Source organism: Ornithorhynchus anatinus, chromosome 9 (assembly GCF_004115215.2).
Source record: "Ornithorhynchus anatinus isolate Pmale09 chromosome 9, mOrnAna1.pri.v4, whole genome shotgun sequence".
Classification (NCBI taxonomy): domain Eukaryota; kingdom Metazoa; phylum Chordata; class Mammalia; order Monotremata; family Ornithorhynchidae; genus Ornithorhynchus; species Ornithorhynchus anatinus.
Window position 1 is genome coordinate 36,800,795 of NC_041736.1, and position 20,150 is coordinate 36,820,944.

Consider the following 20,150-nt stretch of genomic DNA (forward strand, 5'->3'; position numbering starts at 1 on the left):
CTGAAACTTTCAGATACAATAGGCTAAACAGTTGAAATTATAACTTGAGTTTAGAATAAGATTCCAGGACTATGCTCCCCAGAAATATTTTTTTTCCTCAAGAGGAGCTATTATAGATGAACATGGCCACCTCAGGTAAACAAGACATCCAAATTAGCCAGAGTCTACAGTGGATGCTCCACCTTTTTGAAATAGGGGTATCATTTGAAATAAACTTAAAAACATTTCCTTTGAAGTCCTAACTACTTCCAACCAGCCAGTCTGTCTCTTTGATCCAACTCCTGTGTGTTTTGCTGCCATTATCCATATATCGGACTCTATTTTGGGGAGTTTTATTAGGTATGGTCCCCGCCCCCCCCACCCCCCACAAGCAGGAACACACAAGGATTTATTACTGGAATAAAAACAAGTGAAATCAATCTTTTTTTTTAAGTGTGATGTTTTGGGGATAAATTTCACCATCCTTGGCTTCTAATATGACAATAATAATGACTGTGGTATTTGTGTTTACTATGTGCCAAGCACTGTTCTAAGTACTGGGTTAGATAAAGTCCCCGTCCCACATGGGGCTCACAGTCTTAATCCCCATTTGAGAGATGAGGTAACCGAGGCAAAGAGAAGTGAAGTGACTTGCCCAAGGTCACAAAGCAGACACATGGCAGAGCCGGCATTAGAACCCATGTCCTCGGCCTCCCAAGCCCAAGCTCTTTCCACTAGGCCACACTGCTTCCCAATATGAGGATGGCCTAAAACATTTCCTATTCCAAAGCTAAGGTGGTGAGCGGGGTGGGAAGGAGGGTACACGGAGGGGAGGAAGGAGAGGGAGGGGCCTGTGAGCTTTCAGTCTGTTCTGGAGCAAGACCTAGGGAACCTTTCTAAGGCTGATCCTTGGAGTGAAATGTTATTCAAGAGTTCATCTCCTACAGCAGGGATGAGCTGAGAACATCTCTCTCCACTATCCAAATGTGGAGGTATCGTACTCTCCCAAGCACTTATTACATTGTTCTGCACAGAGTAGGCACTCAATAAATACTCTTGATTGACTGAGATTTTTCTGGATTCTCCTTTCCTATCAAGCAACCCCCAGCCTTCCCCTCTCCATTATCAAAATATTCAAATACTTGAAATAAATTTGATCTTGAACGATTTCAGATGCTAGAAAGCCTGCAGGGGATACTGATTCCATTTTCTTGTGAAATATATTTATTAAAAATAATAATTATCGTACTGGCTAAGTGCTTACTGTGTGCCAAGCACTGTACTAAGCAGTGGGGTAGGTACAAGATAATCAGGTTGTTTGATTCACTGTCTTTGACTCCTAGGCCTGTGTTCTCTCCATTAGGCCACACTGCTTCTGTTTTTGTTAATAACAAAACTCACGTTAAAAAAATGGGAAATAGATGGGTGCTTTTTGTAAAAGCACAATAATTTTTTTCATAAAAATTGGATGAAATTGAAAATGGTGTGTCCTGTGCTCCAAAAACGAGTGATGCTGCCATTTTCTTATTAATTACATTTTTCATTCTTTGCCTTATTTCATCCTTTCCTTCCCATCTCCCTTTCACTTCCTTCATAACCTGCCCCTCGGCCCCCCAAAAAAGGTTTATCCAAAGTACTCCCAAAAGAAAAAGAGCTTGGAGAAATCTCTAGGGAGGATGAAATAATTCAACCATTGGTTGAATGGCAGATTTTATTTTTTGTCTTTCCAGAAGGAAAAGAACATTCACCACTGCCCCTGTATGTGTGTATCAGGAGAGTCACTGATGAGGTTGGCAAGAAGCAGTGGTTACAAGAAGCAGCGTGACCTAATGGAAAAAACACAGCCCTGGGAATCAGAAAACCTGGGTTCTAATACTGGCTGTGCCCTTTGCCTGCTGTGTGCCCTTGGGCAAGTCATTTAGCTTCCCTATGCCTCATATTCCTCATCTTAAAATAAGGATTAAACTCCGCTTCTCTTACATAAGACTGTGAGCTCCCTGTGGGACAGGGACCATATTTAACCTGATTATCTTGTGTCTATCCCTGCACTTAGTGCAGTGTTTGGAACATAGCAAATGTTTTACTAATATTATTGTTATTACTGTCACAACCCTTTTTTTAAGGAGAGAAGACTGGACAGCTCTTATTTCTCACTCCCTGAATTTCCTAATCGAAGATGAGAAGACAGTTATTAGCAGCCCCTTTCACAGATGAGAAAACACAAGCCCAGGGGCTAAGTGGCTAAAATAATCTTGAAAGTCCTGGGTGGAGCTGGGGTTAGAATCCACAATTCCTGACTAGGGCTGTATCAATGGGAAGCATGGAGACTCGCCTGGAGATATAAAAGTGACTCCCTCCCCAGCTGCTGTGGAAAAGGGCCAAAAGACTGGGATGGGGAATGAGCAGAGGTCTCTGCCCCTGTCATGGGATCTCTGCCTCACTCTCCTGGCACTGTTGGAAATGCTAAACCAAGAGATGGAAGATGGGAGGGGCTACAGTGAGGATGGGACTGTCCCTGTCTATCGGCACCTCCCTTCTATTCACCTGACAAACCTGTCTCCCAGGTGAGCGGTGTTGCTTATTCCTTTTAACGTCTTTCACCCCCTCGACTATAAACTCGCTGTGGGTAAGGAATTTGTCCGTTTATTGTTATACTGTACTCCGCCAAGCACTTAGTACAGTGTTCTCAATAGATACGACTCAATACAACACTCAATAGATACGACTGAATGAATGTGTCTGTTTAATGTTATACTGTACTCTCCCAAGCACTTATTAGAGTGCTCTGCCGCAGCATGTGCTCAATAAATACGACTGAATGACTGACTTGAAAATGGCATCCAAGGGCCAGGGAGGAGCTAAAAATAGGCTTTGCTACAGGTGGTGTGCCGCTACGACCCAGGCTTGATTCTAGCTCTCATTCCATCTGTCAGTTCTCCAGACCTTATTTGTGTTACTGACAGTCATTCTGAGAATTGTATGGAAACTTCATCTGTAAATTTCGTTTCTTCTTGGGAAGAAACTCAGAAACCCACCAGGCTGTCAATGAAATACAGTGGAACGGCTCTGCTGCCTCTGGGTAGGTATGATTCTTTACTAGATTAAATGTTTTTTCCTGTGTGAGTGGTTGGTTGCATGGCAAAAATGAGAACCCACACAAACCACTGAAAAGGACCAGGTACAAAACCAAAGCTAAATAACTCATACATCTTTCAATCTCAACTCCAGTTACACACACACGTAACAACATAGCTACACACACAAACCCAGAAACTTTGCCACCATGCTAACTAAATTGGCTGGTGATCACACTTCTAAATCTGAGGGCCCTGATGGATACAGAAAGAGAACTAGAAGTTCAGAAAAAGTCAGGGAGGAGAGTTGGGGTAGCGGGGAGAAGCTCTCTTTTTCTTTTTTGGGAATTTGAGACTCTGACACTGACAACACATCATATCTGTGTAGGCAGGCTGGCCATGGACCTAGTAGATTCACCCAAGTCCTGTCTCTGGCCTGGAACACCCTCCCTCTTCATATCCTACAGATAATTATTCTCCCCTCCCTTCAAAGACTTACTGAAGGCACATCTCCTCCGAGAGCCCTTCCCTTACTAAGCCCTCCTTTCTCCTCCCACTCCCTTCTGCATCATCCTGACTTGCTCCTTATATTCATCCCCCCTTCCAGCCCCACAGCACTTATGTACATAACTCTAATTTATTTATTTATATTAATACCTCTCTCCCCCTCTGGACCGTAAGCTCGTTGTGGGCAGGGAATGTGCCTGTTAGACTGTACTCCCCCCTCCCCCAACCGCTTAGCACAGTGCTCTGCCCAAGGTAAGCGCTCAATAAGTATGATTGATCGATTTGGAATGCAGAGAGAGGGCCACTAGTTGCAGTTAACATTGAAAAATAACACTAGCTACAGTTCAGTTGTTAACACACTACCTGCCTTTATTTAGGGTCTGTTAAATGTAATCACTTCCCCCCTATGGCTTTAAAACAGTGAGCAGCTTCTAAACAAGATGGCTCCATTAAGTTTTAAATGCTTTCCCTCAGTTTCCGTGATACAGATGAAGTTAGCATAACAGGTGACTGCTCACCCAGGCAAGATTTGGAACTGAAAAATACACATCCTCCAACACCATTCTAATAGGGCTCCACTGAACTTCAAATAATAGGGCTGCTGGCCATAGTTTCCTTTTCAGAGTTTGTGCGCATCTCGGAATTAAAATGTTTACTCTGCTAGAACAAATGTTTCCATATACTTGGTCCCCAATCGTGTCTAAAGACTTTGGTATTCTCTATTTCCAAAAATTAACACAGGGCCAGGGAACAGAGGAAAGAACAAGCACTCTGGGCCCTGGATCAAGCGTTAACTGTTCTAAGGGGTACACACAAGATAGATCGGTCGCAGTCCCCTGTCCCACAAGAGGTTCACAGTCTAAGGAGGGGAATGAGCAGTTCCATGCTAAAATGACCATATTTGGGGGAGCCTGAGGAAGGACAAGGGATGAAGTCAGAGGAGGCGGACACCGGAAGGACTGAAAAAGCCAAGAAGGACAGAAAAACAGAGAGACAGAGGGAAAAGAAAAAGAAGAAATGGAGGAAAGAGAGGTGGTGATCGAGAAAGTGGGGACAGAAGCAGCAGACGACAAAGAGTGAAGATGAGAAACAGGAAATCAACCAATTGATCTACCAATGGTATTTACTGAGCCCTTACTCTGTGAAGAGCATTGTAGTAAGCGTTTTGGAGAATACAGTGACTAAGAGTGGGTAGACACCATCCCTGCCCTCGAGGAGCTTGTGGGGGGATCCAGATGAAAGTGGGACCAAAAAAAAACAGAGGACAAAGAGAAGGAGTAGGTAGACGGAACTGAATGGGAGGGGACGAAGAGGGGAATGGGACATAAGTACAGTCATTACTGAGAATAACCACTGGTTTAGGAGTCCAATGTTCTATCTTTGTCATCAGCAACAAGGTGCTTGAAGGAACAGTGTGAAAGGAACAGTGTGAACTCCTTGTGGGACAGGGATTGGTTTATGAACTGTCAATCAAGTTCTACCCAAACAGTGAGCATAATGCTTAGCAGCATTCAGTAAACTCCAAAACCCTACGAGGTGGCCCTCTTTGATATCCTTCTCAAATCTTAGACATGAATTATCTCACATCCCTAACTTTTTTCCTGCTACATCCTTAAGTTCCCCTCAAGTAACCCATTATAAACCACTCTCCCATCACTTTATCCAAACCCCTCTTTAACATACTGATACTTCCTGCTGCACAACTTCCTGTGATAATAAATTCCATATGCTTACCACCCACTATGTGAAATGTTTGCTTTTCTCTTTTTTTGGATCAAACTCCCTCAGCTTTCAATGGGTGTCCCCTCATCCTGCTGTTATGGGAATCAGTGTATAGCAGTTTGGAGTTTGCCCCGCTCAACTCTTCACGGTTTTGCTGACTTTCGTTTTATACCCTCTCAGCCTACATTTGTCCATAATGAGAGACCCTAACTCTTTCAGGTTGTTTAGAAGGAAGCTTCTCCATTCCCCTGATTATCTTGGTTGCCTTTCTGTTCACCTTCCCCACCTCAAAGCACAGAAGCAGTGTTGTCTAGTGGATAGAGCATAGGTCTGGGAGTCAGAAGGACCTGGATTCAGCATGGTGTAGTGAGCACGGGCCTGAGAGTCAGAAGGACCTGGGTTCCAAACCCAGCTCCGCCACTTGTCTTCTGTGTGACCTTGGGCAAGTCACTTCACTTCTCTGGGCCTCAGTTACCTCATCTGTAAAATGGGGATTGAGACTGTAAGCCCCTTATCAGACAGGGACTGTGTCCAACCCGATTTGCTTGTATCCACCCCAGCGCTTAGTACAGTAGTTGGCACATAGTAAGCGCTTAATAAATACAATTATTATTATGATTATGATTATTATTATGAACCCTGGCTCGGCCACTTGTCTGCTGTGGGATCTTGGGCAAGTCATTTCACTTCTCTGTGCCTCACTTACCTCACTTGTATAACGGCGATTAAAACTCTGACATGGACTGTGTCCAACTTAATTAATTTGTATCTACCCCAGTGCTGAGCACTACGCCTGGCACATAGCAAGCTCTTAAATACCATAAAAAATAAATAAATGCTATTAGACCATAACAGCAGGGCTGCTGCTACTGCCAATCCCATCATCTATATCCTAGAGCTCTGGTATAGAACCACATTAGCATGACCACAGTGAAAATGAGCACTTAAGCCGTGGTTTAGTGGCAACGGTTGCAGCTGTGGGGGCTACCAGTGCAGTGAGGAAGAGGTTGGGTAGCCTCTCTCCACAACTCATTTCCTTGCTACTTCTGCATCCACGGCTGTCGAGGAGTTTCCGGTCACCTCACTTGTCTCCCCGTCTAGTCTGCAAGCTCTTTGTGGGTAGGGAACATTCCTACCAGCTCCGTGCTCAGTGCTTATCGTGTAGAACACTGTACTAAATGCTTGAACGAGTACAATACCACTGATCGATGGATGGGGAGAGGATAATACTGTCCTCTGAACTGAAAGATGATATTACTAATGGTGAGGCTTTGACTAAAGCGGTTGGTATAGTGCTCTGCGCTCAGTAAGCACTCCATAAATATGATGGAATAAATATGATTGACGAATGAGACCATGGTAAATCTGACAACCCTCTGGTGCATCATGCATACAAAGGACACCCCTTGCTATACAGTTACATATGCTACTCTCAGGATCTAACATTGTTCTCTTTTCTCTTGGTTTCTTCTGAAACTTCTGTTCTACTAAGATGACCACTTCACTTCTTTACTGTCACATACCAGATAGACCTTTCCTCTGCTTTTGTCCACAATCTCCACAGCTCTGCCATATCGCTAGGGGTCTGACTTCACGGTGTCCTTCAGGCATCTTTGGGTCTCTGCTGTTTAGATGTCTCGTTTCATTTCCCAAAAGATCCTGTTGTGTTCCCTCCCTTCATATGTCCTGCCCAGGTGTGATTTAACAAGCCCTGCTTCCTCGCTGGTGGTCTGATTGCATTCCAGAAGTCCACATTCTGTGATCTGCTGCTTAACGTTAAGTACTGCATGTAAGTGGAGTTGCTGAGACTGCTCTAAAAGACAGACGGGGCATCTCTGGTAAATCCAGCTCTCTCTTCCACAGAGGGTTTTAATCCCTGCTCTGCCACTTGTCTGCTATGTCACCTGGGGCAAGTCATTTCACTTCTCTGGGCCTCAGTTACCTCATCTATAAAATGGGGATTAGGACTGTGAGCCCCATGTGAGGCAGGCTGTAAACTCATTGTGGGCAGAGAGTGTGTCTGTTTACTGTTGCATCGTACTCTCCCAAGCCCTTATTACAGTGCTGTGCACATAGTAAATGCTCAATTAATTTGATTGACTTACTGACATGGACTGTGTCCAACCTAATTAACTTGTATCTTCCCCAGAGCTTAGTACCTTGCCTGGCCCATAGTAAGTGCTTAACAAATACTACAAAAAAAGGAGGTCACACCCTAAAACCACTTTTTGACTTAAATATGGTGCTGTATTGGCACCATATTTTATCTTTTAGTCTCTCAAAGCCCATTAGCCCATTTGCTTGAGGTCTATCCTTGCAGCATTGAATAAAGGGCAACACAGAAAACAGAATTTGGTGACAACATTCATTATTGTGTCACTCTGTTACTAATGTCATCCTTGGCTTGTGTTTTGCCAGGTGCAGGCTGTTACGTAAATTCAGTCTACCTCAGATTAATTGTCCGTCTATAATGTTTTGCTAATTTTAACAAACGGTTTTGTGTGTGTGTGTGTGTGTGTGTGTGTGTATGTGTGTACTTTCAGACTATCAGCATGCAGGTGCTCCTGTAATTTTAATGATGTCCCCTGCCTTTTGAATGTCAAGAGTTTCCCTGAGTATAAGAATCATATTCTTGCACCAACTTCCAGAATGAATGAGTCGGTATTTAGTCTATAGTCTTGATTTACTCTGCTGCTAACGAGGAAAGTTTCTCCAATTGTGACTATATCACCTGTAAGCATTTTATGGATCCTGATGAACATAGCTGAGAAGCCCAAGTTTAACTGAAGTTGTCCAAGTCTGGGTCTCCATTTTATATTGACTGCTTGTATAAGATCTATGAAACACTTTTCAGTGGTCTTTCTTTATGGCATTTGTTAAGAGCTTACTAAGTGCCAGTCACGGTACTAAACACCGGGGTAGAGGCAAACCAATCAGGTGGGACACAGTTTGATTGTTTAATTATTCTTCCTTGCCCATCTGCCATGTAGACGGCTGGTTGAAGGTGAAGAGGGAGTGGGAAAGGAATATCTCATGTCAGAAGAGCGGGTACAGGCAGGCTCAGCCACCCCACCGCCCACCTCCCTTCTGGCCTCCTGAACCCTAAAGGGAAAATCAAGTAAATAATAATAACTGTGGTATTTGTTAAGCACTTACTATGTGCCAAACACTGTATTAAGCACTGGGGTGGATACAAGGAAATCGGGTTGGACACAGTCCCTGTCCGATGCGGGGTTCAGTCTCCATCCCCATTTTACAGATAAGGTGACTGAAGCAGAGAGAAGTGAAGTGGCTTGCCCAAGGTCACAGACCACACAAGTAGCAGAGCTGGGATTAAAACCCATGACCTTCAGATTCCAGGCCCATGTTCTCTCCACTATGCCATGCTGCTTCTCTAGTTCAAAATCAAAGTTCAACACCTTCTCCTTTTCCTCAGGTGGCAACTGTCCACTTAATTTAGCCCTGGCTATGAAACATTTCGGAAGCAGAATAATGAAAAACATTTACATGTCCTTGAAAAATGGCAAAAACATTACCAATCCTAAATCTTACTCGCACCCCCACCTCACCTGAATTTCCAGAGATGTCATCAACAGGGAGAGCTTCTCTGGTTTCCTAGAGGTCGAAGAGCCACACGGATGCAGAGAAGAAAGATATACTACGCCATTGGATGGCAAGAGCCTCTAACAATCTAAAGAGCCCACAGGCCTATTAGGGTACACAAAATATAAGGTCACTGGAATCTGCAAGCTCACCTTCAAAATCCTACTGAAGGCTCACCTGCTCCAAGAGGCCTTCCCAGACTAAGCCCCCTCTTTCCTCAGCTCCCCCTCCCCTCCCCATAGCCCCGACTCGCTCCCTTTGCTCTACCTCCCCGCCTCACAGTACTTGCATATATGTACATATCTCTAATTCATTTATATGAATGCTTATTTACTTCTTTTGATGTGTATCTATAATTCTATTCATTTATATTGATGCTATTGATGCCTGTTTACTAGTTTTGATATCTGTCTCCCCCTTTCTAGACTGTAAGCCCGTTGTGGGCAGGGATTGTCTCTATTGCTGAATTGTACTTTCCAAGTGCTTAGTACAACGCTCTGCACACAGCGAGTGCTCAATAAATACAACTGAATGAATGAATGGAACGTGTCTGTTGATTCTCTTACATCGTACTATCCCAAGTGCTTATAACAATGCTCTGCACATAGGATGTGATTAAAATACATACCGCTGATTAAATATCGGAGTTTTTTGAGTGCATGAGTCAGTGTTTGTACTCATGGGCTCAGACCTTTGAAAACCCTTTCCTTTATGTCTCAGAAAATTTGGCCCCGTGATAAATCTCTTCTGAAATCAGGAAAATACACCATTTTATTTTAAAAGTTATTGATGGAGTCTTATTTTATGCTTCCAGGGAAGTTTCAAGTGCTCATTTAGTCCTACACGTTGTATTTTGTTCTTTGGAAAATAATTTGGGATCTGGCTTTTTGCCCCTTTATCAACGATCTTTTACGTGCAAGGGTAACACACACACACACACACACACACACACAAAATCAATCAATCAGTAGCATTCTTTGAGCACTGTACTAAGTAATTGGGAGAGTGCAAGAGAGCAAATAGACAAGATCCCTGTCCTGAAGGGGTGTGCAATCAAGTCAGAGAGGCAGATACTAAAAGATGGGAGGAAGAAGAAAAAGGGCATATGTGCATGAGAAAGTGTTTAATAACAGGGTATTTAAGATATACCCTGAGGTGCTAAAGAAGGTGGTGAGAATAACCGTGCTTTGGTGGATCAGAAGTACTGAAGTGGCAACTAGAGGAATAGAATACATAGGCACCCCCTCCTTCTTATCTAATGAGCAGTTGAGTGGAGTGAATAATATTTTAATAATTGTGGGAACACATAAAAGGTGAGAAACACAGAAAGTGATTTTCACTTGTTCCCTTTGGATGTCACAGGGCTTTTATTTTAAGTAAAGGGAGGACCTGTCCCCTGCCATTAAATGCTTCCTCCTTAGGAAAGATCAGTCAACCGTGCACCCAAAATGATAGGTGAGGTCACTTCTAGCACTCAGCTCATTCAACTGCATGTCAACATGATAAAACCTATTCTCTCATGATGTCCTGATATATATATATGCACAGTAAAAGAAGCAGCATAGTACAGTGAAAAAAGCATGGGCTTGGGAGTCAGAAGGTCATGAGTTCTAATTCGGCTCAGCCATTTGTCTGCTGAGTGACCTTGGGCATGTCATGTCACTTCTCTGTGCCTCAGAAACCTCATATGCAAAATGGGGACGAAGACCGTGAGCCCTATGTGGGACGGGGTGCTTAGTACAGTGCCCGGCATTTAGTAAGTGCTTAACAAATAACGTAGTTGTTGTTCTTGCTGTTATTATTATTACTAAAGGACATGTGAATTTGATCCCAAAATTGCCAGGGACTCACTCTTTTGGAAATTCCTTGGCTGGATGAGCGGCAGCCATGTTTTGGCTGGGTTCCAATCCCGGCTCCGCCACCTGTCTGCTGAATGATCTTGGGCAAGTCACTTCTCTGGACTTCAATTCCCTCATTTGTAAAGTGGATATTAAATATGTATCTCTCTCCATTAGTTAGCCAGTCAGTCAATCGCATTTACTGCACACTTACTATGTGCAGAGCACTGAATTGAGCACTGGGAAGAGTACAATATAATAATAAACGGACATATTCCCTGCCCACAGTGCGCTTTCTGTGAGCCCCATGTGGAACAGGAACTGTGTCCAGTCTGATTATTCTGTATCTACCCCAGTCCTAAGCACAGTAAGTGGTACCTGGTACCTATTATTATTTTGTGACTCCACCACACAAGTTACTGTGAGCAATATATTTTAAAAGATCTTTTGAAAATGGGGGAAAAAATTAAATAATAATCTATCTCTAGTTTTCCATTTGTTTTCCTTAAGTATTCTGTCATAGCCTTATCTGATGGCCCTCTTCAAAGCCTTATTGAAGGCACATCTCCTCCAAGAGGCCTTCCCTAAGCTCCCCTTTCCTCTTCTGACTCTTCTGCATCACCCTGACTTGTTCCCTTTGTCCTTCCCCCTTCCCAGCCCCATAGCACTTACATATATATCTGTAATATATTTCTCTATTTTAATGTCTGTCTCCCCACTTTAGACTTTAAGTTTACTGTGGGCAGGGAATGTGTCTATCTATTGTTGTATTGAGCTCTCCCAAGTACTTAGTACAGTGCTCTGCATATAGTAAGCCCTCAAAAAATATGATTAAATGAATGAATGAGCTAACAAGTTGAGCATTCTGTGCAGGTGAGATGGAAGGACTCCAGGTCATTTTACAAGAGATTAGGAGCAAATTAGTTAGTCTTTGTGCATCGCCCTCTGAGCCATTGTGTTAATTCAGAAGAAAAAAATCCTCTCGTCCTCCTGCCACAATGCAATTATGCTGTACAGTTATCTCCTTCTTAAGGAATTGTGAAGGAACCTGAGTTTGAAGCACTAGAGAATGGCCAAAGTGAAAACAGAACAAATAATAATGATGGTATTTGTTAAGCACTTACTATTTGCCAGGCACTGTTTTAAGCGCTGGGGTTGATATGAGGTAATTGGTTTGAACACAGTTCCCACCCCACACGGGGCTCACAGTCTTAATCCCCATTTTACAGATGAGGTAACTGAGGCACGGAGAAGTTAAGTGACTTGCCCAAGGCCACACAGCAGACAAGTGGCAAAAGCAGGATTAGAACCCATGATCTTCAGACTCCTAGGCCCATGCTCTATCCACTAGGCCATGCTGCCTCAACTATACAGCTAGAGTACATCTCACAATAGCTCCCCTCAGGTGAAGTGCTTCCAAAGAGTCCAGAGAATAAATTCCCATGCAAGATGTGTCAATATGGCCAAGCCTTGGGGAATTCAAAATGACACCCTTCTCCAAACTACCTTATAACAAGCTGTTCATCAATGTTCCAGCCGCCAACCACCCCACACTCAGCCCCCCGACATAGCTCTTCATCAGGGAACAAGACTGGGTCTCTTCAGGTCCCTCCGGTTTCCTGACAGTCTAAATCCAGCTGTTTCTTCCTTTCACCCCATATACTGACAGAGGGATTTTCTGTTCTATTTGAATACTATATATGTTTACATAGCACCTCTCAGTATGGCAGAGAGGCATTTCACTCAAGGAAATGTCAGAAGAGGGAGGAAAAACTGGAACAAATTTGGTTTTAAACTAGTTTAAAGCAGAGGCTCAGAAACAGAGCTGTATTTCCTGTTCTGGCAGTAGCTCAGTGGGTGCGTTGGCTAGCTAAGCCATCTGGGCTCCAGCTTCCTCCTCTGTAGAATGGGGGTGACTATACTGAATTACCTCACAGGAGTATGATGAGCAACAGTTAGCTGAAAGGATTTGAAAAGAACTTCATTCGTAGAGTGCCACAGAAACGCTAAATGATACTCACTGGGCTTTTAGTGGACTGTTTTGGTAATCAGTTAATTTTGTCGTTGGTTTTGTTTCACTATTTCCCGACAGAAACTCAAATCTAAATGCCCATCCAAAAGCAGATGCTGGGATTTGTGCTGCTGCTGAAGCCTCTCCCTGACACTGTCCCCCTAGATATTCCTGGGGATCACCTGAGAAAACACAACTACTTCAACTTAACCAGAAGCAAGAATGCACTTCCCCTCCCATCAACATCAAATCAATTTGGCACTGAGTAAAACAAAGTGGACTTTGAGGAGAGTGGATCGAAGGGCCTTTTCAGACTGAATACTGAAGTTTGTTGACACCTCCACCCCATTTCAGAGCTCATTTTTCTCCTATCCTCAGACTGCTTTTATCCCACTGGTAATATGGTGAACCCAAAATGCAGGGATTGTGTCTAGTTCCATTTTTTTAGAACTCTTAGACCCCGACATGTACTGAATTGGAACAAATAGAGTGGTAGCAATAACAAAGATTTTTAAAAAGACCAAGTAATGTTCTGTTTTCCAGAGAACCTTGAGCTCATCTTGTTCTGGCTACTCACCTCAATGAGAAGCCATCTACCACAGAAAATACAAAGAGCACTAGTACCGGAGAGACTTTCCTGCTATTTGCTAGAGAAACAAAGTCTTCCCTCCTCCCAACTAGAAGGAAATAAAGGAGTCTGAACTAATCAAAACCTGCAAGCCTGTTGGCGGAGGTTCAACTTGTCAGTGATGCAATTCAGCCAAGTGAGTAACGGCTGCGAGCTTTGTGGAAACAAGAGAGAGAGACAGAGACAGAGACACAAAGAGAAAGAGAGAAATTAACCTGGCCAGGAATCAAACAGGTGTATGGGGCCCGAACGCTAAAACAAGGAACAGTGTCTGGCAAATCCAGGAAGCCAGACAGAGAAACCAATTCTTTTTGGTTTTATAAGGGAATTGGAATGTTTTCTTTTGCATGATATAGCTGGTCAGTCATCCCCTAACCTTGATTCACCTGCCTTCTTAAAGCCTTACTGGGACACAAAACAGCTCTCCCTGCTTCACGGTCCCAGGCTAGTCAAATGGATGAGATTAGCTATCTCAGAGTGGAGCAGACCAATCATTTAACATAACTGCCCGTCACTCACTATGAGCCATGGAGTCTATGCTAACCTAGGCTTCTCACAGTTTAGAGCCGATGACCGCTGGCTAGAACCAATAGAGATTTCAGGGCAGGGATTGTCTCTGTTGCCGAATTGTACATTCCAAGCCCTCAGTACAGTGCTCAGCACATAAAAAGAGCTCAATAAATACTACTGAATAAACTGCTCTCTGTTACACATTCCTGGGAGAAACTGCCTTTTTCCCCTTGATTGGTTTGAGAATGCATGTATTTTGCGGGGGGGGGGGCGGGGGGGCGGGGAGCAAACTCTGCAGTGCTGATATGGATCTTAAATACACAGGGCTTTAGAGAGCTGGCATTCTTAAACTCTTGGGAATCGAATCAGTCAGAATTTCGGACCTAAATAGGAAATAGAGGATGGGTTTTCAATCCCTTAATCCAGTTTACAAGGCCAAAGTTAGGAGAAGGAAGACAGAGAAACATTAGTAGCCAGAGGTGTGGAATAAGAAAGACCCTAAGACCTTTACTAACACAACAGAGAACTCCACCCTGGGTGCAGTTCAACAGTGCAGCCATCTGAGTGCACTGAATGATCATCTGATTCGGAATACACATCAGAAGCACAAAACCCAAAGGCTTGGTAGATTATCACCTCCTTATTAAAGCCTGGACCTTCAGGAGGTTTATCACCACCAGAGTTTGCAAACTCCTCCCTTCCGTGGAATCACACCTCTACCCAACTGCTTTTACAGGGAATACACCACTGGAATGGGTTGTTCTCAATCTACCCTGATCCCACTCGCACCATGTCTTAATGGTTTTGAGTTGAAACATTGTATTTACCTGAGATGCGTCTGGGCACATCGGTGATGGCGGGAAGTCCCGTGCCCCGGGTGGAGGACAGGGGGGTGGTAGAATGAATGGATGGTGATGTCATCTGGCTCAGGTAGGATGGGTAAGACTGATCATAGGACCATGGTGGGGATGACTGGGTCTGCCTGGGATCTAAAAAAGAAAGCAGGGGGTGGGGGAAAGATAGAGAGAAATTTAGTACACTTCAGTAATATGAGTGGCATTATGAAATCCCAACAATTAGAAAACAGGGCCCATCCATGCCCACGGCCCATGCCCCTTTTCCTGTCCACCCCTAAATTTTCTGGTCCCATAATCCCACTGAAAAACAGATTATTCTTTTTTGTGTATGACTCTTTACAACATTTGGGGATCCACCTGTTTAGATGATACGAAAAATATACTGTACTGCACACTCAACCACGATATTCCACGCTGTTGTTTAATCTTAAATTGCATGCTGTCAGCTCTAGGCTTTATTTACTTCGCAGTTGGGTAATAAGGTTTGCAGCCTCTGGGGAGGGGGAGGTTAGAGTTTTCTCATTGTTATGGCTGAATTTGTAAATTGCCTCAGAGGGGAAAAAAATGAATTTTGAGGCCCATGTCTATAAAAATCTGCAAAGACCCCTTAATTATTCAGTTTTGGCATTAAGCAGACTGGCTTTTCATGCTGAGAAAGTGACCCAAAAAGAAAAGTGGGATGGAGGGAGGGAATGGACTTTATTAATCCCATTAGCATTTGCCTGAAATAGTTCACATGCTTAAACTGTGGCCTAGTGTTACCTCCAGCTCCTATAATGAAAATAATGGACAACTGATTGGCTCGGGTTAATCTCTGAAACTTAAAAATGACTTTTGATGTTCTGTCCTTTGTCTGGCTAAGTTAAAGTGAACAACTCAAGGCTGAGAAGATTTCTTGGAGCAGTTGTAGGCTACACTCGAGAAAATAAGAAAGGAGCTACCCAGAATCAAATGGTTTTAACTTTAGTTATTGGTTAGTGATTCAAGGCAAGAACCAGAATTTCCTCATAAATAATACTTAAAGGTCAGATTTTTTTGTTTGTTTGTTTTTTTAAAAAGGAAGAGGCACTGCCTAGCAGTTCTTGGGTGGAGAAAAGACCTCTTTTCATAGTTAGATGCAACTACACTGTAATGTGCACATTGGGAAAGAGTTTGTTTATTTTTCCCCAGAATCCCTCCCACTGTTTTATAAGGAACAGCTCTTTCTTTTTCTCAAGCATCACTACACTTTAAAAGTTGGAGTGAGCTCTTAAAAATGAGTTTTTATGTCATGACAAAAAATTCATCTTTTTAAATCCCTCTCAGCTCTTTCACAGCCAACGCTTGCAATTTTAAGTTTCTTCATTCTTTTCCATTCAACCATAATTTACTTGATGAGATACCTAAATAGCATACATTTAACTGAAGCAGATGAGCAAACATAGATATTTGGGTGGTAAATACCTACAAGAAATACATAGAATATAGAAATGTATATCTTTTATGGTTCATGGATATTTGAAATTCCTTTCTGAGTTAAATTTTAAGGGGATTTTCCCTGAGTTTGCAGTTTACACTAGGGCTCAGCACTGTAAATGGTTAACATAAGCACTCCTTTCATAAATTTGAAGGATACTTGATCATTAAATGTAATGAACTTCTGTGTTTTAACAATTTCAAGGCTAGGTTTGTATAGATTGGCAGTGTTTCAAATCTGAGTGACTGGTAGTTGTTATATCTGATATTGACATACTTCCCTGCCTTGTACCATTAATATAATTCACTATTCAAAAAAAAAAGGGTAAATGATCTTCAGCTGGAGCAAAAAAAAAAAAAAAAATGTTCTCAAAAGCTCCAGAAAGCAATCTCATAAAATAAAAGACTTTATTGACATAAAGGTCTCATTAGATAAGGAGGACAAGAGACAGTATGGCATGCTTAAATCACAGACTTAAAGAGAGTTGAGTTCTAATCCTAATTTTTCACTTGACTTATAAAGTAGGAATGGTAATAGCCTAGTATAAAGGTCTGCTCCTTGAAGATGAGAAGTACCTGAAGGAGATATAAAAAACTACCTCTAAAGGAAAACTAAGAGAGTCAGAATTGAGGTGGCCAAGGAGTGACTTGATAATTCTTCAAATCCTCTAGGAGTAGGAAGTAGAAGAATCATAGCCAGGAGTTCTTCATCTTCATTAGAAACACAAGAGCAGTCTTGGGTTGCAACCACAGGAATGTGGATTAGATATAAGAAAGAACTATTTAATCATAAGTGTTATTAGTCTTTTCTCCCCCTGCCCCACCATTTAGTGATTTTATCAGAGGTTTTAGAAACTCCTTCTTTGGAAAGACATCCTTCTTTCTAGGAGGAATTAAAGTATAGTCCTCTTTGGTGATAATCTAGTTGATCCCTTGAGGATCCCTTGAGGCTTAATCTGTGATATCCATCATCTCACAAGGAAAAGAATAGCTAAAGGGTTTTTTTTGTTTTTGTTTTGAAAAATGGCATAATTCCAACAAATAATCTGAGTGTCCTCAATTCATCAACTAAAGTCCAAAGAGATCAGATCCTGTAAAGTACGATTCCATCAGACAATGATAAGTTTTTTATATTCATGATTGGGATCTTTGAGATGGCAATATATGATCATCAGAAGAAGAATTTATTGAGCGCTTACTGTTTGCAGGACCCTGTACTGACTGGGTGAGTATAATTCAGCAGAGTTAGACATGTTCCCTGATGTGCAACTGGGTGGACAAAGAGTTATTTCTGGCAGTAAGCATCAATTCTGAGCTCAATAGGAGCCATGGACTCTCATGTTTCTTAGCGCAGAAAAGATTTGAGATAGTCAAGCCGCAGTGACTGAAAGGAGAGCTAGGATGGCCCAGGGCAGAGGATGAAGATGCTCTTTAACCACCCAAAGTCGGGGTTAAGGTCACTGACAGGGCAGGGTGGAGGACCCCGCTCTGTGGCTTACTGATGTTGTGCACTGTTCCTGGATTATTAACAAACAGGAAACTGAAGTTTCTGTCTTCATTTCACCCCCTACTGTTCCAGACAACAAGCCCTGAAATATGATCCCTCCCCCCAAATCAAGGGGTGGGGGAGGGAGAAGGGCTACAGAATGTGACCCACAAAAAGAACATGAACGTGGTCAAAACTTGTTGAGCGAGCACTAGCTGAGGTGAGGGGAGCTACTTGCCGAATAGATGCCCCCCCCCCTTCCTTGCCAGGCAATCCTGCAGATTTCTGTGTGAAAAATGGAGCTGCTCCACCTTGCAGGCAGGATGTGACTAATAAAAACGACTAGAGATAAAAAAAAAAGTAAAGGCTGCCCCAGTGTTCAGGAGTTTTCTGCCCAGTGAATAGAGCAAACTGGAAAATGGTCAACTTTTTCCATTTAGACACTAAACATAGACTCCTCCTCGGAGCCAATGACACACAAACACACACAGAAACACACTCACACACACATACACACAAGCACCAAATCCAAGCCTCCTAGGAGGCCCAGATCCTGCCCATGCCTTCTCCCAGGAGGAGCCAGTAACCTCTGTCGTCCTAGTGGAGCCACACTGGCTGATAAGGGTTTGAGCTGTCTGCTTCTCCTTTTGTCAGAACTGTATAAAACTATGCCACAGATGGAAGAACACCCTGAAGCTCCTTGGAAATCCCTTTGCAGTCTGTTTATTGCTATATAAAAGTTTGCTAGAGGCCTAACTCGCTCACAAGGTTGAGTTTTGTAGGCTACCCCACGACGGCCAGAATCACGGCATCCGTAGGATTTAATGAACCTCCCCACTGTGTGCAGAAGCAGAACACCGTACTAGACCCTTGGGGAACATAAAAAAGATCCCACTCCCTGGACTGAGTCACCCTGCAGGAATCCCCAAAAAGCAAGTCTGCTTTGCAGTTGTGGTTTCTCCAAGGCCTCGGCAGGTCTTTTTTGGACAAGACACTGGCTCTCTGAGCCACAGTTTCCCAAGGAGAGAAAAGGGGAAGGTCAGGGATTCCACCTTTAACTCACTCAACAGTGCTGCTGTAGAAGTGAGTGTGGGTTTGTCAGCCTCTTTGAGTGCCCTGATGGATAGGGCCCAAATAGGCATGCTAAAGCTCTTCTTAAATGTCAATCTAACTTGAATGTTCTCCAGGAGGTTGGAGAGAGGGGAGGGGAGGGGAGGGGGAGAGGAGCAATCGTCTTTGGTGCCAACAGCTAAGCAATGGGTAGCCTGAACAGTGGCATGGGAGGGGCAGGGAAATAGATTGTTAGTTCCTTGAGGGCAGGGATCATGGCTACCAAGACTATCGTATTCTACTCTCCCTAGTACTCTGGGCATAGTAAGCGCTCAATAAATAACACTGTGAGTGATGGGGACGCTTCAAAAAGGAAGTTATGACAGCCAGTCCTAAAAGCACAGGGCTGGGAGTCAGGACCTGGGTCCTAATCCAGGCTCTGCCATATGTCTGCTGTGTGACCTTGGACAAGTCACTTTATTCCTCTGGGTCTCAGTTACCTCATCTGTAAAATGGGGATTAAGTGTGGGAGCCCTAAGTTGGACAGGGTTTAGAACACTGCTTGGCACACAGTAAGCACTTAATGAGTACTATAATAATAATTATTATTACTTCTCTCTCTTCCAGGAGCACCACCCCTTCCCACAACCCCTCCCTCTGGGATGCTACAGAGGCAGACAGCCCACTTCCCAACTTCCCATCCCCAGAGCAAGAAAGCTGCCACTCACAGGAAGCTGAGGCTGGTTCTGAGTGGGATTGTCGGGGCCCAGGGCGGGCGAACAAACTTGGGGTCCACAATAGCCTCTCCAAGTGCCCACTTTGGAGCTAGTTTCTGCTATATGCAAACTTGCCTTCTCTCCCTGGAGGTGCATAAAATCCCCATAGGGAATACTCATTGGCTGTAAAGCCAGTAGACACTCAAATGTGAAATGAGGAGGAGGAGGAGAAGGGGAAGGAGATGTTTCAGAGTGTTTCCATGACATTTTTCCTTTCTGCAACAGAGCTCCTTTTTAGATGGCATGAAGTGTTCTTTTAGCTTTCTGATGTGTACAGGGCAAATTTTCCTTTTACTTTGGCAATGGAGCTCTTGATGTTTGCCCACATCATTTCAGATCGCGTAGGGGTCTTTGGGAGTTCTGAGAACCACAGTGTCTTTCAGATCAAAGGTCAGGACCCTCACAGTATTGCTAACCAGAAGCACACTGTCCCTTGCGAAATGGAATCCTCAGGATCTTAAAAAAAATAATAAATCCACTCATTTGATTAGCAACTGGAGGGGGTAACACTCTGGCCAAATAAAACAATTCAGTTTGATTCAAACAGCTAAAAAAAATGGGTTTGGGTATGGGTTGGAGAGGAGAGAGGTGCTGAGTCTTACCAAGGCTCAGCAAAAGGCGCACTTGAAAACTCAGTGATTACTAATAGCAGTC

At 43.4% G+C, this 20,150-nt stretch overlaps 1 protein-coding gene across 4 annotated transcripts in view; it reads right to left on the minus strand.

The window, feature by feature from the left end:
• RUNX2 (RUNX family transcription factor 2) overlaps positions 1-20,150 on the minus strand; it is a 308,136-nt gene that overhangs the window by 125,857 nt on the left and 162,129 nt on the right. For all 4 annotated transcript variants that reach the window (XM_039913021.1, XM_039913020.1, XM_039913022.1 and 1 more), the window contains one exon: positions 14,700-14,861. In XM_039913021.1, the coding sequence (XP_039768955.1) occupies positions 14,700-14,861 (162 nt within the window). The remainder of the gene's footprint in view (positions 1-14,699; positions 14,862-20,150) is intronic.